Genomic DNA, 20,146 nt, shown 5'->3' on the forward strand with positions numbered 1-20,146 from the left:
GACTTATCTGTCTACCGGTTTCAAGACGTAACCCGTCTCTTCGTCAGGACAACAACACTACACCAACATGCAAATACCACTACACACCTTCACCATAGTAGATTTGCAAAAATATAAAATCGACATGCAGGTTAGACACATGCTTCACTACGTTGTTGTCCTGATGAAGAGACGGGTTACGTCTCGAAACCGGTAGACAGATAAGTCGGTGAGTGGTTTTATACAAATTTTATTAACATAATATTAAAATGTTGGACCACAAAGTTTATGCTTTGAATATTAATATTATAAAAAAATATATATTTACACCTATTAATACCATTAGAATAGAGTTGTATACTAAAAAAAATAACAATGCAAAATTGCTAGGATATATTTCCAGCAACTTAAACTAATAAAACGCAAATAATTATGAGGAGCTATTCCACTTCTGCTGCAATAGGAAATTGGATATAAAAAATATTTTCTTGCTCGCGGTACAAATTAAAGCGTTTCATTGTACAGCGAAGTTTCAAATAAAAAAATTAAAAAAAACAGGTTTCAATGTACATTATTAATGTTTTTATCGTAATTCCATTATCAGCGCGGCACCATGGAGAACATGATGATGGAGACGGACTCCTACCACTCCGCCCCCGTGCGGCCCGCCTCTCCGGTGGCCGTTCAGGCGCCGCCTCCTCGACAGGCCGACCAACCGCCTTCTTCGCAGGTAAACATAACCCCTTAGTGCACAATGTGTTCGCCATTCTTCCCATATTTGAACATCTAAATTTCTTTAAATTTTCCATCTATTAATTTTTGCTGAAGTTTTATCTAAAATGTTCTCCGTCTCTGTTGTAATATGTTTATCTTAACTCCCCGGGGGTTGAAATCCAGTCTTTGTTGACAAACTTAAAATATTTTTTAATAAACCAACTGTAGTCCTTAAAGTATAGCTTGATTAGCATGACAGTTGTCAGCAAAAGTAAGGACATAACTTTGTAGTAACATCTAAGGAGTGATTTATATTGACACTCGAAAAATCATTTGTATCTGGCATGTTAATTTATTTTTTGAATAGAATGCTCGACATATAAATCAATATAAATACATAAAATCAGCTTTAAAACTAAAAAAAAACTAACATAAACCAAATTATTAACGACGTTCTTACAAGGTTGCATTATAAATTTCTTATTTTTTTGGTGAATAATTGTCTTGAGCACACTATATTAGGCTTGTTTTTGTGTTTTTATACCAATTTTCGGAAACAGAGTTTCTCATTTGAATGAAAAAACTGATAAAATCGATTCGATCAGTACATGATCAGTGATAAATAATTTGCCATCACTTTCGACATTTGTTTGGCAGCTGTCATTTTAATCAAACTATATTTTAAGGACTATAGTGAGGGTACTTACTTTGTTATTTTGGGCATCAAATTACCTTTATATGATGTTAATTATAATCGTCCGATGATCTCTTCAGCAGGTGTCTGCCAACCATCACCAGAAGCACTCGAGCTCCACCCACCACACGGGCGGTAACATGGGCTCAACGCACCACCTCAAGAGATCTCCCAGCTTCTCCAACAACCAAATTGGTGAGTCTCCAATAAACAATCGGTTCCAACAAAACTTCCCACGGTAGAAGGGTCTTTTTGGGCGGTGTCTAGAGGTGGTTAATAAAAAAAGAGGCACAGTTATTTTAAAACATTTATGCTCTAAAAACAGTTTAACGAATGTCAATTAAGGGCACTACTTGCAAACCCGGCAAAATCCAAAATCTAAAATAGTAAGATATTAATTAAAACTTATTCAGAATACAATTTTTTACGATAATTATAACATTTAAGTTTGTAAGTGAAAATTCTTGATGGAAGTTCATTGTTATTTATTATATAAATAAAAGATGAGTGATACTTTAATCCACAAATTTGGAATATTCAGTGACCGGTTTCATCGCTTTCGCGACATCTTCGAGACTGGTATCTTTATTAAGAAGTTCAATGTATTTATTCAAAACAGCAGTAAGGATAGATAATTCAAAGATTATTTTTAATTTGAATTTTTTTGTTACTGAATCTTGCGTCGGCCTCGTGGTGTAATGGTCAGCGCGTTTGCCTACCATGCAAGAGGTCTCGGGTTCAATTCCCTACGTGGTTGATACGAATTATTTATTTATTAGGGTGTTTTACACTAAAATATTTCATAGTCCCTGGACTGGTACCTGAAGCGTAAGACTGATCATCTTATCTTAATGTAACAAAAATGATCAAGATACTCTGCGGTTGGAGTACCAGTGCAGTGCCCTATGCACCATTAGGTGTGGAAAGGGGATGAGGAAATTTAGATTTTAAAAAAATAATTGAACCAAAAATATGTTCGTATTATTAGTTAAATAATAAAATGAAATCATAGCACACGATACATACATTAAAATATTTTTTGTAATTTTTTTATTTTTTGTTTTGTAGTGTAAATTTTTGTTTAAAATTGTTAATTAAAATTATACAATTTTGTTCAAATATGTCCATGTACTTGTAATTTTCTCAAATTGAACAGTTTGGGTAGGTAGGAAGAAATTGCTTTAAGGCAATATGTATGTAAATTGTATATGAATGAATATAAAGTGTAAAATAAAAATAAATAATAATAAAATAAATTAATAAAATGAAAAATCCTCATTCATAAAACTACTATCCCCATGTGAGGTTTTTCCTTTGAATATTTACGTAATTTTTACCAAACCCATTAAAAATTCATGTTTCACTAATCCAGGTTCTGTGGGCGCCCCCCCTCCCAAGAAGCACAAGCTGTATGCGCCGCGCGACATAAGCCACGCGGAGGCGGCGCGGTACGGCACGCTCAACGACTTCAGCTTCTTTGACCGCGTGCGCAAAGCACTCCGTAGCCAAGAGGTCTACGAGAACTTTTTAAGGTCAGTGTCGCCTGCTTAGAAAATATATTTTACATAATCAAGTCCTCGAAAATTATGCTAATCTTGTTTCATTTTACTAAGAATGATCGTGAATATTGTCATTTTATCATGCGAGTCTTGTGAAACTCGCATAAAGTAAGGAAATCATACGATTTTGCCAATTCAAACACTTTTTTCATTATCACGTCTTTAAAAAAAAAAAAATTCAGATAAAAGCAAGCATTTTCGTAAGTATTGTAAAACATTTTATGTAACTAAAATATAATTATGCCTCTTGAATTTTAGACTTAACCTTGGTACATTGGTATTCACATCCATGGACAAAAAAACGTTTGCACTTATATTAAAATTCTTAATTTATTTATTACCTACTAGGGGTCTCTGAGATGGTTTGGTCACGTAGAACGAATGGACGACGAAAGAATGGTAAAACAAGTATATATGGCGAAAATGAACGGCAACGTGAGACGAGGACGACCGAGGAAGACGTGGCATGATCAGATAAATCAAAATCTTAAGTCTGGTCCTGTCAAAAGCAGACAGAACCGAAGGGCATGTATGACAAGATGTATGAATGTGGAAGAGGCTAGGATTGTATGCCAGGATAGATGTGTGTGGCAATCCATTCTCTCTGCCTACCCCTACGGAGAAATGGCGTGATGGTAGTAGATTTTTTTTGAAATACATGTTTTGGTAGTTCGAAGACGAAGTAATATTTCCAAGTAAAATATCTAAATAAAAGTTTTGTATATATATAGAAATAGGGGTTTTTCCAGGTCGTATCTTCGCTACTGTTGTTTTTCGTACCTGACGTAATTGATCTATGGTACCGTGTCTTTATTGCCCATGTCAAACAATTACATTTGCTACATAGATTTGTGTAAAGGATAAACAGAGGAATATAAAAATATAACGAATTTTTCGGGTCCAACGGTATTTTAATATTTTGTTATATAAAGAAATTATTTTTGGCACTGACAAACATAAATTATTTTTAATATCCAATGATATTTAATGTTCCCAAACATGGTTGATGATTTCAATCAATTCCTGGGTGTTTTTTTTAGAATAAGGTAATTTTAAAATTAGAATATAAACCCTGTGAAATTTGAGAGCTCGGTGTGACGATGACCATGCCTCTTGATGCACACAGGGAGAGCAATAAAGGAAGCGTAACCGTATTGGCAATAGCTAAACCATAGCATTGGGTCAACCCCGTACGCTTCCTACAGATCTTATTTGTATATCATAATATAACTAAGGCCCGGTTGTTTGATCGTTAGTTAAAGTAGAGTTTTACCAGAGTTTAATTTACCAACGAATTTGGTTTTACTATCGTTCTACTATCAGTGCGTTGTTTCACGCGCATTTTTACTATGGTAAAATGTAACCACTGGTTTTGCTCTTTAACTTCACAAACATCAACAGACGAAGGAATATAGATGTTCAAATATGGGCAGAATGCTGAATGTTACAGTGTGTAAAGTGGCCACTTAAACCAGCCATTGACAGGTCATAAGCCCTGTAGATGCCTAGACTTCTATTTTACCTTCTCTAAAATGTTCTTCATCTCTGTTGTAATATGTTTTACAACAGAGAGTTGAATCCGGTCCTTGTCTACAAAAATTTGGACAAACTCAAAACATTGTTGAAGATAACTCTGTTAACTTCCCATTGTAATCGGGGCCCTGGTGTCAGAGAATCGTAGTGGCTGTCTGCTTGACAAATTATCCAGTCTGAAACCACTCGACGATGCGCCCCTAGAACTGTCGAGACTGCGTCAGGACGATGTCTCTATCGAGTTGCCGTTTGTCCCGCAGGTGCCTGCTGCTGTTCACGCACGAGATAATCTCCAAGAGCGAGCTGCTGGGCGTCACGGCGCCCTTCTTCACCCGCACCCCCGAGCTGCAGCGCTGGCTGCAGGACTTCCTGGGCCCGGCGCCCGCCTCGCCCCCCGCCGCCTCCCCGCCCGGCCCCGGCGCCCTGCCCAACGGCCCGCCCATGCTCTCCCAAGGTACTGCACTACCATTATGGATTATTATTCTAGACGATAGGCGATGGATATTAGACATTTATCACCCAAATAAATAATGTGTTTCATCAATAAGTTTTTGACTATTTTGCGTTGAATTTCAATAATTCAATCCTTTAAATGCTGTAAAAGTATTTACTCTTTTCATTCGCGTGTGGCAGTCATTTTGCTCAGCTAACTCAATTTATTTTTGCACCACAACAGGCCAGGAGGCCCTATTACAGTGGTGAATTACATTACAGAACAACCAGGCTTGAGAAAAATCACATTTTTAATTTTTGTGTTCTCACCGGGAATCGAAGAAAAATATGTTGGTTTTTCTATGTTGATCGGTGAACGGTACTTCACTGTTTCTCAACCTACGAGTTGGAATATAGAATTTTACCTGTCCCAGTAATGATGGCACATCGATTATACCATTTAGTATGCCGAACATATATATGGAGTCAATATTAGTTCTACGTTTTTGTAGACTAGAAATATTTAACATTGACTATATCAGCATAAGAATAATTACCTTTGTCTAGTCCAAGCATCCACGCTACTTTTCGAAGCAAGCGATGTTGGACTGATTCAATGTGATTTATGCAATTGACATAAAATGGAGACCAGACCACTATTTTGGGAGGCATATTCTAGAAGAGGGCGAACAGTTGAGCAATAAAGAGTTTTGATTGTATGGACATTAGTAAAACTAGAGGATATTCTGATAATGAAGCCGAGTTATTTAAGTGATTTATTTACTATAACTGTACCTCAGAGGTAGACGGATGCAAATGCAGAATTTGGTGAAATGACATTTCGATTTTCGTATCCAGTTTATGATCATGTCCATTGATTTTTAAGAAATGTAAGCCTTATAATGAAAGAACCAATGTATTAAGATATTGAAATGACAAATTAATGCTATAAATTATCAGAAATTACTTAAAGAACGTAAATTCTTTTGTCTTCTTTTGAACATTTGTTGTTTGGATTTGCATCTGTCTGCCTCTGAGGTACAAATATTTTTGCTTGTTTTATGGCAGTTTATTGTCCAAAACAACTCCCAAATCTCTGATGGACTTATGTAAACATATCTTTATCGGTTCATTGTTTCTCACCAGCGTTCACCACGGGCCTCTATCTTTCTGGCGGGGAGCGGTACACTGGAGACTCTGACACCTTGGGCCCCCTGGGGGCTCACCTCCGCCAGGACAGGCCGCAGGGGGACGCAGCCCTCGAAGTCGGTAAGTTACCGGACGCAATAGAAAAATTATTTGAGGTTATAAACACAATCTGAAAAGAAGACGGTTAAAACAGTTATCATATAAGTGTAAAACAAATTTGCCGCGATGTAGATGACAGTTTAAATTCCGTGGTCCCATACTTAAAAAAAATGATACCATATAAATTAAGTATCCCAATATTTAGGGAAAAAATCATTTTTTGCAGATCCAAATTTTTATGTTTGTGTTTTTAAGGTTAAGTACCTACATAAAATTATTTAGATTTATTTCAAAATTCAATTAAAAAAGTGTTTTTAATAAAGTCATAGGTATAAATTATGACTTATTACAATTTTTCTTCAGTTTTTCATATCTTCACTTTAGCATTTTCCTCAGTTTACAACTTTTTTCACTGCTCCCTTGAATAACGTAAAACAGGGGTTTCACTGTAACATATTATATTTCATTATACCCTTTAAAAAATGTTTGAAAGAAAAAATTAAATCTCCCATTTAATTTATTGAATCTGTTAATTCTCTAAATTTGTGGAATAAAGTTGTTAGCATTGTGTTTTAGACCACACGAATTATTTATGACATGGCATGGTTATTTCAGTATTAGTACTTGAATAAATCTCTTCCACTTAGTTTTACTGTAAAATGAAGTTAAATGACTACCAATTTGCAGACCTGACGACGTGCAAGCGGCTCGGCACGTCCTACTGCGCGCTCCCGCGCGGCTCGGCCGACTCCGCATCCCGCCGCTGCTCGGGCCGCACGGCCCTCTGCCGCGAGGTGCTCAACGACGCCTGGGTGTCCTTCCCCACGTGGGCCGAGGACAGCACCTTCGTCACCAGCCGCAAGACGCAGTTCGAGGAGTACATGTACCGCTGCGAGGACGAGCGCTTCGAGCTGGACGTGGTCATGGAGACCAACGCCTCGGCCGTGCTCGCGCTGGAGGCGGTGCACAAGCGGCTGGCGCGCATGGCGCCCGACGAGCAGGCGCGCTTCCGCCTCGACGACTGCCTCGGCGGCTCCAGCCCCACGGTGCACCAGAGGGCGCTGCGCCGCATATACGGCGACAAGGTTGTATGTGGACTTTATTTACCGTTATTGTCAATACCTGTCTGATTAAAAAATATGGTGAATATTTTTTTTATAATGTATTAAATACATATACATCATGCCGTTTGAGGTTTTCACATAACCTAAATTACTGAATACAAAGAATCCATACGACGTTTGCTCAGAGACACTTCTCATATTTAGCTCCGAGAGTGTTTAAGATCTTGGATGAATTATTATTTCAGGAATCTGAACTTTTGAAGTTACGAAAATCTGTTGCCAGCAATGTCTGAAATATGATTTTATGCGCCAATATTTATTTCCTAAAAATTTTTGTAGATTGAATAGTTTACTTGAAATCCCTTATTGTAAATCCAGACTCGGGCAAAGACACTTGTGTTCAATTCATTTCATAAGGACAATATATGAGAGTAATTATTTGAATTGATTTTGATTAAAATTTTTGCTGAAATTATTGATAAGAAAATCAGATTTAAATACATAGCTTCTTTTCTTAATGAATATCGTATACTTTTATTATAATTTAATCATGTTTATTGTAATAAAAGTGTGTTCTAATAAATAAGCACTTTATACGTTTTTTTATATCTGTCGTATTCTTCCAGTAGCCTTTTAAATTTAAAATATAATTCATAGCCACACTTTTTTTTGTGTTTACATAATGGTTATTTTTGTATTGGTAACTTATGCATACCTATTGTAAAATACAAAAAAAAAAAGAAAAAAAAGAAAAAAAACTTTTAACTTCTTCAAAACAATGGCAATATGATGTATATCAAACCAGTCACCACATTTCACTGTACACTGATCTGGTTGTTGTTTAAAATTCGTTACGCGCAATCTCACTTTTCCAGCTCTGGAAGCCGACTGAGGTCACAACTCGTTCAAACTTGACACTGACTATCTCAATGGATCAGGCTATCGGACTCATTACTTCAAATGGATGTAGCGTCAGTAGTTTCTGCTATAAAAATCATTCACCATATTTTTTAATCACACCTTGTGTAGATCTTATCGTTGCGTCCATGCCGAAGAGAATTATTATTAAATAATCGGTTCTACATAATATCGTTAGGTTTCTGGCACAAGTTGGTAACTTACATTTGACTAGTTGTGAGGTATTGCATTTTTAAAGTTAAAAGCTCATCCCAAACCAACATTGAGGAACTTCAGATCCGTGGGAAATTGGATACGAAAAATGTTTTTTTGTGCAGTAAAAATTAGAGCGTTGAATTGTAATGAAAAATTTCCTGAAAATGTACGAAAAAAATAATAAAAACTAACTATTATAAACGACGTCACTGGTTTACATGAATCAACCGATGATAAGAGAGCTGTGAAAGATATCCGGTTTGCTTACCATAAAAATTAACAGAATTGAGAGAGAATAAGCGGAAGAGACGTCAAACGCAAATTTATTTCAGAAATACAAAACTTTAAATTATCATAGGGCTGATAATACCATACAGGTGTTCTTTAAACCCTGTCACATCCGAAACCACAATGATCAATATGGGCAAGAAGACATAATATTAGCATATTTAAAACAAAGAAAATTTTAAAAAATAAAATATTTGAAAAACAAATGGTTGCTTACTTCTGCAGGGGAGAGGTGAGGGGAGCGCGGCGCGGTATCAGATTCTCCCCTCCCCCTCCTCGTTTCTCCCCTGCAGAAGTAAGCAACCATTTGCTTTTTTTGATAGTTTATTTTTTAAAATTTTATTCGTTCTAAAAAAATATTTTAATCTGCCAATATTACTTCTTGCTCATACTGATCATCGTGGTTTCGGATGTGACAGGGTTTAATGAAAAACCTGTATACAAAAATTGAAATAAAAATTATATTTTGTATAAATTTTTTTAATACGTAGTCCCATTGAATTTCGAATTTTTTACACACTGTACATTCAAAACCCAGTTTTACATTTTTTCCCAGAGTTAACGTCAGAGAAATTTTCAATCCGCTCTGAAAACTGACAGCGCGAGAGTTAGTTTCGATCATTATACACAATTTTTTCTATAGAAAATTGAAATTTTAATTACAGTTTAATGTGTGTAGCGAATATTCATCGCCGCCATTTTCGTGTTTTTGGCAAATCGAGAGTCTGAAGTTAGTCTCTAATTTTTATACCAACTTGTTGGTTGGAAAAAATTGGAATCCTCACTGAAAACTGACAGCACAAGAGTCTAAAGTTGGTCTCTATCATTATACTGACTTGTTGGCAAGTTAAATTGATAATCAAAATCATTGCCTCCTTTTTTGTGTTTTTTTTTAAATTGTAATTTTATAAACAGTTTATTGTGTTTTACGAACATTTATTGCCGCCGTTTTCGTGTTTTGGATGTAATTTTAAATATGGTTAATTGTGTTTTACAGACATTTATTATCGATGAATGTGATATTCAAAAAGTTTCAAATAAAAAAATGGTTCAAACATTGCAGCATATTTTTTTTTAAATACAGACAGGTGCCGTGGCGCAGTTGGTTAGACGGTAAACTGTGAAACTGGCGTCGCGGGTTCGATTCCCGCCAGTTGCAAGAAAAAAAATTCAAGAAAGATTTTTTTCTCAATTGGTTTGGGTTGGGTTATTGCAGGTTATTCCTTTTTTTCTTAAAAAAAAAGCTGAATGAATTTTTTTTTACTAGTCTCCATTTTTTTAATAGGGTATCATATAGGGTTTTTTTTTCTTCTGTATATTGGCAACTTTGGCATGGACTTAACAATATAATATATATACTGTCAGCGCACGAGTTGAATGCAGAGCTTAAGGAATGCGATAGTGCTGTGACCTAATTGGAGTTATCGATATCAATTATGAGAATGTCAATTAATTTCAACGTAGTTTTAAATGTATCAATTTACATAATGAAAATGCAAGGTGTTAATTATCACATCTTTTTTTTCAATTATTTCACATAGAGAAATCAAACTTGCGTGCGACATACGAACTTTGGGGGGAGATGCTCCCACTCTTCACCTCAGGCCGCGATCGCATTCAACTCGCGCGCTATCTGTATGTACCCTGTGAAATTTGAGAGCTCGGTGTGACGATGACCATGCCTCTTGATGCACACAGGGAGAGTGATAAAGGAAACGTAACCGTATTGGCAATAGCTAAACCATAGCATTGGGTCAACCCCGTACGCTTCCTACAGACTAAAAATGAAAAAACAATAATATTGGCCACATTAGTTTTTAAAATGGCGCCGTGGCGCAGTTGGTTAGACGGCTATCTGTGAAACTGGCGTCGCGGGTTCGATTCCCGCCAGTTGCAAGAAAAAAATCCAAGAAATATTTTTTCTCAATTGGACTGGGTGTTGTGGTGTATTTTTCATTACCTTCTTCCATATCCCCTCTATCCCACCTGCTGACAAGCCTCAAAATAGAGGCTTAGCGGGTTATTCCTTTAAAAAAAAAAAAAAATAATTATGCATTAGTAACAAGAAATGGGTTGTGGCCCTGTGATTCTTTCTTTTTGTGGTAGTGTTATGGACTCAAATCGCAGGTCCGAGATTTTTCTAGCACAAGTCATTTTACAATTGTTAGACAATGGTCAATAAAATTTAAATATTTCGGTTACAATTTTATTGTAATAGTTAAATTTTTTATGCTTCTGCTTTTAGGCACATCACTGTGTAATTACTATAGTCCTTAAACTTTTGCTCGATTAAAATTACAGCTGCCAAACTAATGTCAATAGTGATGGGAAATTAGTGATCACTGATCATGTTTCGATCAAGTCAATTTTATCATTCAAACATGAAACTCTGTTTCCGAAAATTGGTATAAAAACGCATAAACAAGTCTATTATAGTGTGTTTAAGACCATTATTCACCAAAAAATAAGACATACTTTTTTCATGAACAACATCAAATGAATTATTTTTTATTTGATCAATTTTTCCTATCTCTAGCGGTTTTTGCAAAATGATGTAACCTTGTTAGAATGTTGTTAATAATTAGGTTTATTTAATTTTAAAGATGATTTAAAATATTTATGTTGATTTATATGTCAAGCACTGTATTCAAATAATAAATGAACATACATACGAATGATTTTTCGTGTGTCAATATAAATCACTCCTTAGACGTCACTACAAAGTTATGTCGTCAGTTTTTTCTGACAACTGTCATTCTAATCGTGCTATATTTTAAGGACTATAGATGTAGTAATTACCCAATGATATATCAAACAATATAAAATGAGAAGTGTAATATCAAAGACGTACGTTTGTCATGTAGATGATATTGAGCTAGCCTCACTTTTTTGTGGTGAGGTAGTCCGTTAGTTGTGCGAAATTATCATTTTAAACACAGAAATCGGAGTCACAGAGTCGGGTTGTGGTCCCGTGGCTAGTGTCTCGGACTCACAGACCAAAGGTCCGTGGTTCGAATCCCACTCTACCCCAACTTGATTCCATTTTCTAATAGTGAGTTATTTACAACTCGTTGAGAATGGCCCTCAAAATTAAATATTTAGGTAAATCATAAGAACGCAAATATTTCTTTTTATTTAAAAAAAAAAAAAAAAATAAAAATCAAGTTAAGCAGATTTGGTGTTTTTATGTCACAATCTGGTATGACAGATTATTAGTCACATGACAAAAATGTCCGCCTTCTATCGGACGATTGATAAATAGATGTCCAATTTTGAAATCATCACGTGTTTTCGATGTTTTTTTAATAATGGATAATGTACAAGATTATCCCCTATATTTTTATTTAAATTTCAACTCGAATGACAGATAGCCTTCTTTAATACTACTCTACTTTAATACTATCTCCCAAAAATAAATGATTCCAAAAGTAGCATGTTACGAAGGCACCATTCAGCGTAGATCTGGAAAGATCGTGTGTAGTAACTAGGACTCGATGTTACAGGCGCCGGACATAATCGCGGGCCTGAAGAAGAATCCCCTCATCGCCGTCCCCGTTGTACTGAGAAGACTGAAGGCCAAGGAGGAGGAGTGGCGGGAAGCACAAAAGGTAATCAATTCACTAAAGCTATCAATTTCTCAACGTTGACTACTATCTATATTGACGGTGGAAAGGAAAAAGTTGCCAAGCAAAATGTTGCAACTTTACAGAAGTGACCATTACAATTTTTTTTATTTAATAATAAATTCCATGTTTAAATTATGTAGGAATTACGCCAAAATGATTCATATATATGAGATTTTTTCATTAATTCAATACAAAAAACTTCTGTTAAATTGCTACATGTCACTTAGTAAATTTTTCCTTTCCACTGTCAAATATCACATACTACGAATACTGATGAAAATATATAAAATGTATTTGGAAAAGTTAATTGTATTTTTGAAATCAATATTTTTTATGCCACTAGGCAGTAATAAAATGTATTTTTTTTACTCTACAGTATTTCATAGGCCCTTATTACTTTAATTTTTTTTTAAAAAAAGGTGATATTTCCCTATTAGTTGATTGCATCTGTCATTTACATTCTCTCACAGAATTTGAGCCTTATTATTGTAGTATCAACAAGAAATCGGGGTCATTGTTATCTATTAAAATTTGGGTATTATCTATCTTACCCTCGTAATCTAAAACAGATATTCAAATAAATGTAGTTTTATAAATACATGAACCGGTGTCTCACAAATAACAAGGTTTTTAAAAAATTGTTTTTACTCCTGTAAAATTAGTTTTGTGTTAATTAGCGTTTCCTGCCGTGTACCCTTGATTTGTAAACAATTGCCGATCTTCACGATGCTGAAATCTGTCCAAAATAAAAGTCTTCGCTAAATATCATTTCAACGTACACAAAATATGTTTTTAACCGTGTCGCTTGTTTTTTGCAGGGGTTTAACAAGCAGTGGAGAGAACAGAACGAGAAGTACTACCTCAAGTCCCTGGACCACCAGGGCATCAATTTCAAGCAGAACGATCTCAAGTCACTCCGACACAAGAGTCTCATCAACGAAATCGAGACCCTGTTTGAGGAGGTGAGGAACATCATATTATATATCTTATTGCATAAGCACCTTTTTGAATACATGAGCCCCTTACAAGTAAAAAATAATTGCTGTTGATTCCACCTCCCCCAGGAACAGCTCTTGCCTTGTTCGGCTGTTTGAGGGGGGGGGTCGTAGTTGTGAGCAGTTTTTCATTTTTTGGGTCCACGACCGAGGCGTAAAGGTTTAAACCACAGGTTTTAACCACAGTTTAAAAAAATATACAGTAAACTCCAATTATCCGGATTAACTCTCTTTCCATGATGTGTAGCTAGTACACATTGCATATAATAAATTTAATATCTCCATAAATATAATTAATTATGGGTTGAGATTTTCAGTATTCCTCCATCATACATATACGTATCAGTTAAAATATTTTTTTTTATTAAATAATTAATTCTTATTGGGAACAGACGAAGCATTTTATCAAAAATCTGAGATAAATCATCAATTCAATGTATAATTGTCTCACACACTCCTTACGTCTCACTCTCAATAACTAGATGTATTTGGGAGCGAGAGAGGCAATTTCACGCGTCTCACGCGCGAATAGTAAAACTTAATACTTTTCCCAGACACCTGTTAGTAGCCGCCCGACTTGTCAGGGGCGGTTCTTTTGCACGTGTTGAGAGCATAAACAATTTTTCTTTCATGTTTTTACCAATTAGATTAAAATTATTATCGCTTTTGACTTCAACTATAAATAATTGCCTATGAGTATTAGGTTTTTCTGATTTTAAATCTCTCATTTTTTTTTGCATGTGTAATGACTATACGGCTCTGTAATGCGCTGACGTTTTTGGGACAGTAAGAAATAGGTCAACGAGTGCCAGATTTTCCTGCCTTTGAAGTAATACAGCGAAATAGAATCACATTAAAAACTTACTTGAACATGTCCAGCAAAGGTAATTGCAATGAGGATGTTCAGCCCTACGGGAAATTGGATGCAAAAAAGTTTTTCTTGCACACCGTGAAAATTAGAGCATTAAATTGTACAGCAAAGTTTCTTGAAAATGTGTGAAAAAATATTTAAATAAAATCAAACTACTTTGAACGACGTTACTAGTTATTATGAATCAACCTAATCAATTATAAGAGAGCTGTGAAAAATATCCAATTAACTTACCCTAAATGGACCAATCAGCATAACTGACAGAAAATAAACGGAAGAGAACCTCTGACGTCGCATGCGGAGAAAAAAAAACTTTAATTAAGTCATATCGCTGATAATACGATATATAATATACATATTTTTTTTAATTTGGCCTAGCCTATAAACAATTTATAAAAACCACTGATCTTTCTCATTAAATTTAAATGAAAAACATCTCCTTTGTTTAGTATTTCCTGATAACAATCCGGCTATTTGGGAATCTGGATGACTGGAGTTTTAAGTGTATATTTAATTAATCCAGCGTCAATTTTTCAATTCACTTGTTTTTTGTTCAAGTAAATGTACAGATTCCTATGTAAGGTTGACGAATTATTTCTCATCCAACCATTGAGGATTGGTGAAACCAAGATGTCCTTTTGAGATCATCACAATCTTCCGCCAATTAAATGCGTGTCTGTCTCCCGCAGAGGCGCTCGCAGGCGGAGGCGGGGGCGGCGCGCGCGGGCGGCCCGCAGCTGTGCGCGCGGCTGGGCGGCGGCGCGGCGCACGCCACGCTGCTGGCGGACGCCACGGAGCTGCTGCTGCACCACGTGCGGCGCCAGACGGCCGTGCAGAAGCAGGAGAAGCAGCGCATCAAGCAGCTGCTCAAGCACTTCCTGCCCGACCTGTTCTCGCGCCCCCGGATGCCGCTCAGCGACGACGAGCGCGACGACGGTGAGTTGCATCGCAATTTCCACTCGCAACTCGCGCTCATTTTGACTCATATCCCCTAGTTTAAATTTGTACTATTTCCGCTTATTTCCAATTTTGACTCGTTTCTCTTACATTGTGACTTTGACTTGTAACTCTTACATAGCAATTTACACCGCGATTTTCTCATGTGCAAAGTTTGACACATCTGTGAATTGGCAAATAATCACCGCCGATACATCTGTATTGTCGCTTCTCTGATAAAGATGTTAAATACAGTAAACCCCCCCCCCCCCTTTTACGTTTTCGAGAGAGCAAGAAAAAAGTGTAAACTGAGGAAAACAGTAAAGCGAGGAAATGAAAAACGTATGAAAAAAAGGAATTATATAAAAATAAAATCGGGTTGTGGTCCCGTGCTAATGTCTCGGACTCACGGATCAAAGGTCCGTGGTTCGAATCCCACTCTACCCCAGCTTGATTCCCATTTTCTAATAGTGAGTTATTTACAACTCGTTGAATAATTGCCCTCAAAATCAAATATTTGCGTAAATTATAAGAACGCAAATATTTCTTCAAAAAAAATAAAATATAATAATTTTCTCCACTATGTGTACATATACTTACAGAAAAGTTGTAACAACTGTGATAATAATTGGGAATTGTTGACAAAAAAAAAATCTAGTTTTATTGATCTCGCAAAAAAAAGTTATATTTTGTATTTTTTCAAACAATATTGTGTAATCTGTTTTAAAAACAGCATGTCAACATTATTTTATGTGTAAATAAAAAAATACGAGTATAAAATATTGAATTTACATAAAATAACATATTTTTTCCCCTAAATATTGGGAAATTTTATTTATACTGTCTAATTTTTTTCTATGGCATAACTAAAAACAACTGTCCTATAGATCGCCACAAAATTGTTTCACACTTTTATGACAACCTTTTAAACCATCTTTTTTAACTTTAAATATTTCTCGATTGATTTGGTGATTATTTTGTAGAAATCAAATGCTGATTTGAGTCTACTGAGAAGACTTTATTTTTACAAATATAAAACAAAAATTTCGTGACAATTGTTTCCCCTTGTGAGACATTTGTTTGAAAATGTCTTTGTTTTTGTTCAAATAAAACTATCCCTAAAGGAAGACACTTAAACAAAAAGGTCAATTACACTGCACCTGCTTTGAATTTTAACACAATAATTTATCCTTTATTAGTGGTTTATCTGTTTTTATTCTTTTGCGTGGCACACGCGGTGGCGTGCGGACTGCGACACCATTATAACGACATAATTTTGACTTATCAAATCAATTCCAAATTTTTTTAAATGTAAAACCGGGCTGATGAAAAACGTTAAAGAAGTTAATTGGGGGAATAATTTAATGAGAATAAGTTGCAAAAAGCGATAAAACGTTGAATCAAGGAAATGTACAAATGAGGTTTGACTGTATATTGTTACAAAAATCTTTGTAGGTCCTCTCTAAAACTAAAACTCTGTAAATGGTTTTTTGTGTTAACAGATGACAAGGAATTGGACGTTGCCCTGGACAGCCCGGGCTCGGGAGCCGAGGACGGGGACCCCACGCGGGGCTCCCGGGAGCGTGACGTAGAGCCTCCCGCCGATCCCCCCAAACCTGTGGACGTGAAGCAGGAGAGAGAGGTACTCTATCTTAACCGCTATATAATGTTTTGCTTATATAAAAAAAAAATACTTCTTCGCAGAAGTATAAATAATTATTTTTTTATACTTGTATTTTCTATAGTAATTCATATTAACGAAAATTTTGGTATTTTTAGGAATTATCTTTTTGATTTATTTAACATGAATTTTTTTTTAATTTTGAGTCTTAAACGGATCATTAATGGACAAAATTCATAAAACATGTGTTATCCTAATATATGTGTTTAGAAGACTTATGGTACTTAAATTCTCAAATTTGAAATAACCACTCGTAATAATTTTTTTTCAATACTTAACTTTTCAGACTTTGCAACATTATATAAACGTACATTTTTGCTCAGTAATACTTTGTAAAAAGGTCTTTCGGAAGAAATGTTTTGATTCAATGAGGAAGTTCAGTGCTATGGGAAATTTAAAATAAAAATTGTTTTCTTACGCGCAAAAATTAGAGCATTTAATTGTACTACAAAGTCTTTCTAAAATGTATGAAAAAATTAACTACTTTTAAAGACGTTACAAGTTCTTCTAAATCAGCCAATGGTAGAGTGATGTGATAGATACCCGGTTTCCGGGAAGCCAGCCCTCCAATCGGGACAAGCGACGTCTCGCATAGAGTAATTAATAAAATTACAAAAATTTTTCTAATTACTCTGCGTAGCGATGATAATACAACACATGTTGCCTCCGTGGTTTAGTGGTCAAGACGCTTGACTCACACACGGAAGGTTCCAGGTTCGATTCCCGGTGAGAACACAAAAATTAAAATGTGATTTTTCTCAAGCCTGGGTGCTCTGTGATGTAATTCACCACTGTAATTGGGCCTCCTGGCCTCTTGTGGTGCAAAAAAAATCTTTAAAAAAAAATACATAAAAAAACTATTTTTTTTATTGAATTCACAAAAAAAAACATGTTAAAATAATTTCACATAGGTACTTATAACCTTAAAAACACGAAAATATTTTTTTTTATTTGTATAAAATACATACAATGGTTTTTTAATAAGTATTATTAATAAACAGTTGTGTCTCCTGCAGGTGTCCTCGGAGTCTGACAGCAACACGGGCCCGGCGGAGAAGGGCGGCAGAAGAACCGAGAAGCTCTCGAGTCGGGAGAACAAGGAGAACCTCAAAACAACGCGGAATAACAGCGCTGAAGAAGTGGACAACAAAGGTAAATAGCGTATGGCTATACGGCAGGGGCGAATCGTCCAAATAAGCCATTATGCACAGCTTACCATTATATTTAACTTTTGATAATAATGTTTTATAGAAACTATGTTTATGGGAAAATAATTCTTGATGGAAGTTCATCGTAATTTATTATACAGGTGGTCTTTAAACCCTGTCACATCCGAAACCACAATGATCGGTGTGGGCAAGAAGACATATTAGCATATTTAAAAAAATATTTTGGACAAAGAAATCTTTCAAAAATAAAACAAATGGTTGCTTACTTCTGCAGTAGAGAAGTGAGGGGAGCGCGACGCAGTATCAGACTCCCCCCTCCGCGCCCTCGTTTCTGCCCTGCAGAAGTAAGCAACCATTTGCTTTTTTTTATATTTAATTTTTAAAAATTTTATTCGTTCTAAAAAATTAGTCTTAGTCTTCTTGCTCATACTGATAATCGTGGTTTCGGATGTGAAAGGGTTTAATGAACACCCTGTATAAATAAAAAAAAAGTGATACTTAAATCCACAAATTTGGAATATCCAGTGACTGGTTTCACCGCTTTCGCGACATCTTTGAGACTGGTATCTTTATTAAGGAGTTCAATGTTTTTATACAAAACAGAGGTAATCATATGAAAGTTAATTAAATGAAGTTATTTTTATCTTAAGGATCATTATAATTTTTTTTTTGGGATAATTAATTAGTTGGTATAATGCTATTTTATTAGAATTCCTTAGCTAATTTGTTGGTAAATACTAAAGACAAAAAAGACAAGTTTTACTCGCTCTATAATCTGGCACTGCCTGTAATTGCTCTGCATTAGTAGGTACTGATTTTTTTTTTCATTATTGAAGCTTACGTTAAGCGTATAACATTTAAAGTTAAACAATTTCCTCAGTTCTAGCTCACGGACCAGATCGCATAGTGCAAAATCCAGGCACATATCTTAAACGGTGCCTGTGATACGGCCATTCAGAGCCGAGATATCGGAGATAGAAAAAATTTGATACACCTTTATCGAAAATGTATTGAAAATTAAAAAGGTGAAACGTGAAATGAAATGCATTTTTTATGCCAATTTTGAAAGACTACGGACACGCGACGATCGGTGAAGACCGCAGCAAAATCGGTCCTCTGGTGCATCCGATTTTTAATTATTCAAATGTCTTCAATGTATTTTGCGGACGATAAGACGCATCGGACCATAAGATGCACCCCAAAATTTTTCTTGCCAATTTTTAGAAAAAAATACACCCCGAGGGGCCCTAATTTTTGGTTAAATTTTAAGTTAATAAAATGCATCTTTTGGTCCGAAAAATATGGCAATAGGAGTTTAGTGCATCGGACTTTCAAAAACATTTGCATTTCAAACAATTGCAGCAAATTTTTTCCAACCGCGCGGTATTATTAGTATCCTTTAGTATTTTTTTAAAACTGGTTTAAAATTCAAAAGAAATTACAATGGAACCTCCTTTTATTCTACCGGCTGACTGCATTTTCAATAACTAACTTTGTTTGACGTCCACCACCCTTCCTCCCCAGAGTCAGTGGGCTGGTCCAAGTGGTCGGAGAGCAGCGGCGGCGGCGGCGGGGGCGGCGGCAGCGTGGCGGGAGCGCGGCGCCGCGACGGCTCCCCGGACAGCTGCGCGGCGCGCGTCAAGGCCGAGCCGCTTGACACCACGCCCGCCACCGACATCACCATCACCCCCTCCCTGCTGCCCAAACCCGACAAGGTGAGCCCGCATTTACTGCACTGTTGCATGGAGTTAAGGCTGTCAGTCTTACGCTTCATGGACAGAGATTCATTCAACGTTATCTTTTCAGCACCCCGTTGTGCATCGAGCACTGTTCCCAATAATTATACTTTAGTCCTTAAAATTTAGCTTGGTTAAATTGACAGCTGCCAAATTAATGTCAATAGCGATGGGAAATAACTGATCACTGATCATGTACCGATCAAATTGAATTTATCAGTTTTTCATGCAAACATTAAACTCTGTTTCCGAAAATTGATATAAAAACACAAAAACAAGCCTATCATAGCGTGTTTAAGACAATTATTCACCAAAAAATAAGACACAAAATGAAAAAAATATATATATATTTAAAAAATTAAAAAAACTATGTCCAATTATTGCTAACGAAATATATAAAAATAAAAAGAATGATAATTTATTTTTTTTAATTAAAAAAAAAAAATATGTATTAATAAGTATATAAACAAATAAAAAATAAGATGTGATCAGTCTTACGCTTCAGGGA

The 20,146-nt window shown here is 35.7% G+C and overlaps 1 protein-coding gene across 8 annotated transcripts in view; it reads left to right on the forward strand.

Moving 5' to 3' along the window:
* Nucleotides 1-20,146, forward strand: part of Sin3A (SIN3 transcription regulator family member A) — a 78,218-nt gene that overhangs the window by 45,933 nt on the left and 12,139 nt on the right. For 4 of the 8 annotated variants that reach the window (XM_088226304.1, XM_088226303.1, XM_088226309.1 and 1 more), the window contains exons 12-23: nt 584-709; nt 1,468-1,582; nt 2,760-2,919; nt 4,740-4,933; nt 6,058-6,180; nt 6,847-7,247; nt 12,128-12,232; nt 13,069-13,212; nt 14,806-15,052; nt 16,555-16,694; nt 17,750-17,885; nt 19,427-19,617. In XM_088226304.1, coding sequence (XP_088082430.1) covers nt 584-709; nt 1,468-1,582; nt 2,760-2,919; nt 4,740-4,933; nt 6,058-6,180; nt 6,847-7,247; nt 12,128-12,232; nt 13,069-13,212; nt 14,806-15,052; nt 16,555-16,694; nt 17,750-17,885; nt 19,427-19,617 — 2,082 coding nt within the window. The remainder of the gene's footprint in view (nt 1-583; nt 710-1,467; nt 1,583-2,759; nt 2,920-4,739; nt 4,934-6,057; nt 6,181-6,846; nt 7,248-12,127; nt 12,233-13,068; nt 13,213-14,805; nt 15,053-16,554; nt 16,695-17,749; nt 17,886-19,426; nt 19,618-20,146) is intronic. The other 4 variants (XM_088226307.1, XM_088226310.1, XM_088226306.1 and 1 more) reach the window with 3 other exon arrangements.

The sequence above is a fragment of the Micrasema longulum genome, unplaced genomic scaffold, assembly GCF_059751315.1.
Source record: "Micrasema longulum isolate JH-2025_06_02 unplaced genomic scaffold, ASM5975131v1 h1tg000420l, whole genome shotgun sequence".
In the NCBI taxonomy this organism is placed as follows: domain Eukaryota; kingdom Metazoa; phylum Arthropoda; class Insecta; order Trichoptera; family Brachycentridae; genus Micrasema; species Micrasema longulum.